A 2,328-nucleotide genomic window follows, 5' to 3' on the forward strand; every position below is an offset into this window, starting at 1 on the left:
GAGCACAGTTTTCAAATGAAACTTACCGAACGTCCTATTGTTTACAAAGCAAGAATGTAATATGGAAATCTCTTATTATTTTGAATAAAGTCTGGATTTTGTTCAATTTTATTAATTTATTTTAATGAAAATGCATTCCTATATTTTAGATCTTTAAAGTTTTAAAAATGTATATAAAAGGATTTTAAATTTTTTTTGCAATCTATTTCATCGACTAACTACATAAACGCTGTTGGATAACAATATCGTATCCGAATCGAACGTTCAACTCGAATGTTCTGAATAGCTCGGAAAGCGTCATTCGATTCGAGAACGACATACAATCGAATGATTTGGTTAAAATATCGAAGAGTTCTGAATCGGGGTCCAGTTACATTATGCATAGTATTATAGTCCATTTCGCACAGGATGGGTATTGTGACATTTTATATTTTTACTTTGCATGCATACTATTTTTTAACCGACTTCAAAAAAGGAGGAGGTTCTCAATTCGACTGTATGTTTTTTTTTCTTTTTTTTTGTATGTATGTTACGCGATAACTCCGGTATTTGTGAACCGATTTTCATGATTCTTTTTTTGTTGGAAAGGGGGTACTTCCATAGTGGTTTCATTTCATTTTGAAGAAAATCATCCACCTCGAAGGGTGGCTGTTCATGCATGAAGATTCATTTTTATAAATAGCGCCTAACTTTAATTTAGAAGCAATTACTTTAATGGTTGATTTTGCTATTTCTCCAATTCAAGGCGTTTCTCTCTCAATATACTTTGAGTAGTGAGAACCGATTTTTATTATCTCCAGTGTCAAGTCCTGTATAGTGGCGAACTAGGGGATATTTCAATAAAACTTAGCAAATAGACGTAATTCCACGTACTTTTGAGGTCGGTTTTTTTTAGTACTCTGTACTAAGATTATAACTAATCTCTCAACCAGGTTACGAAAAGAAATAATAAATTTGGTATAATATATCAAAAATAAATAATATTGGTAGCAGTTATAATTTTATGTAAAAAAATCATCATCAGCTTCCACGCATCCACTGCTGGACATAAGAGAGCACGCCAACTTTCCCGGTCTTGCGCCGCCCGCATCCAGCCACTGCCAGCCAGCAGTGTCCCACACTACGTTTTCCTTGACGTGGTCGCCATTCCAGAACAAGTCGGCTCCATAGGCGATCAACCCTGCTGCAGACATGCCCGGCACACTGCCACTTAAGCTTACTGAGTTTCGGACGGTCACTTTAGTTCTCTGACGTATGACCTCGTTAGGGATTCGGTCCATCAGAGAAACCCCAAGCATAGTTCGCTCCATCTCACGCTGAGCGAACTTGAATTTGTGGACGTGGCCTGTTGTTAATGTTGGAATGACATAACTGGTAGAACGCACTGGTTAAATGTCTTAGGTTTTAGGCTTTATGGGATTGACGACCTGAAGATGTGGCTAAGCTTCCCAAACGCCGCTCAGCCCAAACGAATTCTCCTGTCGGCTTCCTGCTCAAAGTTGTGCTTGCCAAGCTGAAGATTTTGGCTAAGGTAGACATAATTGTGCACAACCTCAAGAGTAGCCCCATCTACAGGTCCCGGGGTCACATGTGCGTTGGACATAACTTTCGTTTTGTCCAGGTTCATCTTGAGACCTATCGCTTTGAAGAATCGTTTAAGCAGTTCAGCATCTCGCCGAGCTCCTGCAGCGACTCTGCCATAATAACAATATCATCTACAAATCGAAGGTGTGAGATGTACTGTTTCTGCCGCCAAGCAGTAATGTCAGCATTACTGTGTTCCGGTTTTGAAGGGTAAGGGTGCTGGTGAAATTACAGGGACATGGGACTCGTCAACTTATGTCTCAGGGTGACGGGCGCAGTGGCAGCGCCCCTCAGATCTTTGCGATTTAAAACTTTGAGTGGCACTGCAACTGTTATCGACAGGCGTGTAGCTTACCATCACCGGCACGACTCGTCCCGTCACTTCGTATTATAAAAAAAAGATACAGAATGAAATGACAGAAATAAAAATAAATTACGCCAAGTACTTGATGCGTAAAACGGAATATTTATTCATAGAGATTTATACCGTAGAATCGATACATCGAATCGGTTATTGTGTATCTCGCGTCAATACGTGTGCAAATTATATTACAATGGCCTTATTTGCGGGCGTTTTCTTTTGTTTTGAGTTTTCCATGATGTTTTTAATAATAACGCACACACTCAACATAGTTCCGCACTAGGGAAACCCTGGGTCGCGGGGGCACACATAGACACTAATTACACCCAAACTCACGAAAGAAATAAATATAGGCCATACAAATATTTCTCCCAGCCCGGGAA

The 2,328-nt window shown here is 39.9% G+C and overlaps 1 protein-coding gene across 1 annotated transcript in view; it reads right to left on the minus strand.

Annotated features, from left to right (window-relative positions):
- Positions 1-1,459: 1,459 nt before the first annotated feature.
- LOC113232840 (adenylate kinase isoenzyme 1-like) overlaps positions 1,460-2,328 on the minus strand; it is a 34,313-nt gene continuing 33,444 nt past the window's right edge. The window contains exon 5 of the mRNA XM_026467691.1: positions 1,460-1,635. Coding sequence (XP_026323476.1) covers positions 1,460-1,635 — 176 coding nt within the window. The remainder of the gene's footprint in view (positions 1,636-2,328) is intronic.

Source organism: Hyposmocoma kahamanoa, unplaced genomic scaffold (assembly GCF_003589595.1).
Source record: "Hyposmocoma kahamanoa isolate Upper Pololo Valley unplaced genomic scaffold, ASM358959v1 102, whole genome shotgun sequence".
Classification (NCBI taxonomy): Eukaryota; Metazoa; Arthropoda; class Insecta; order Lepidoptera; family Cosmopterigidae; genus Hyposmocoma; species Hyposmocoma kahamanoa.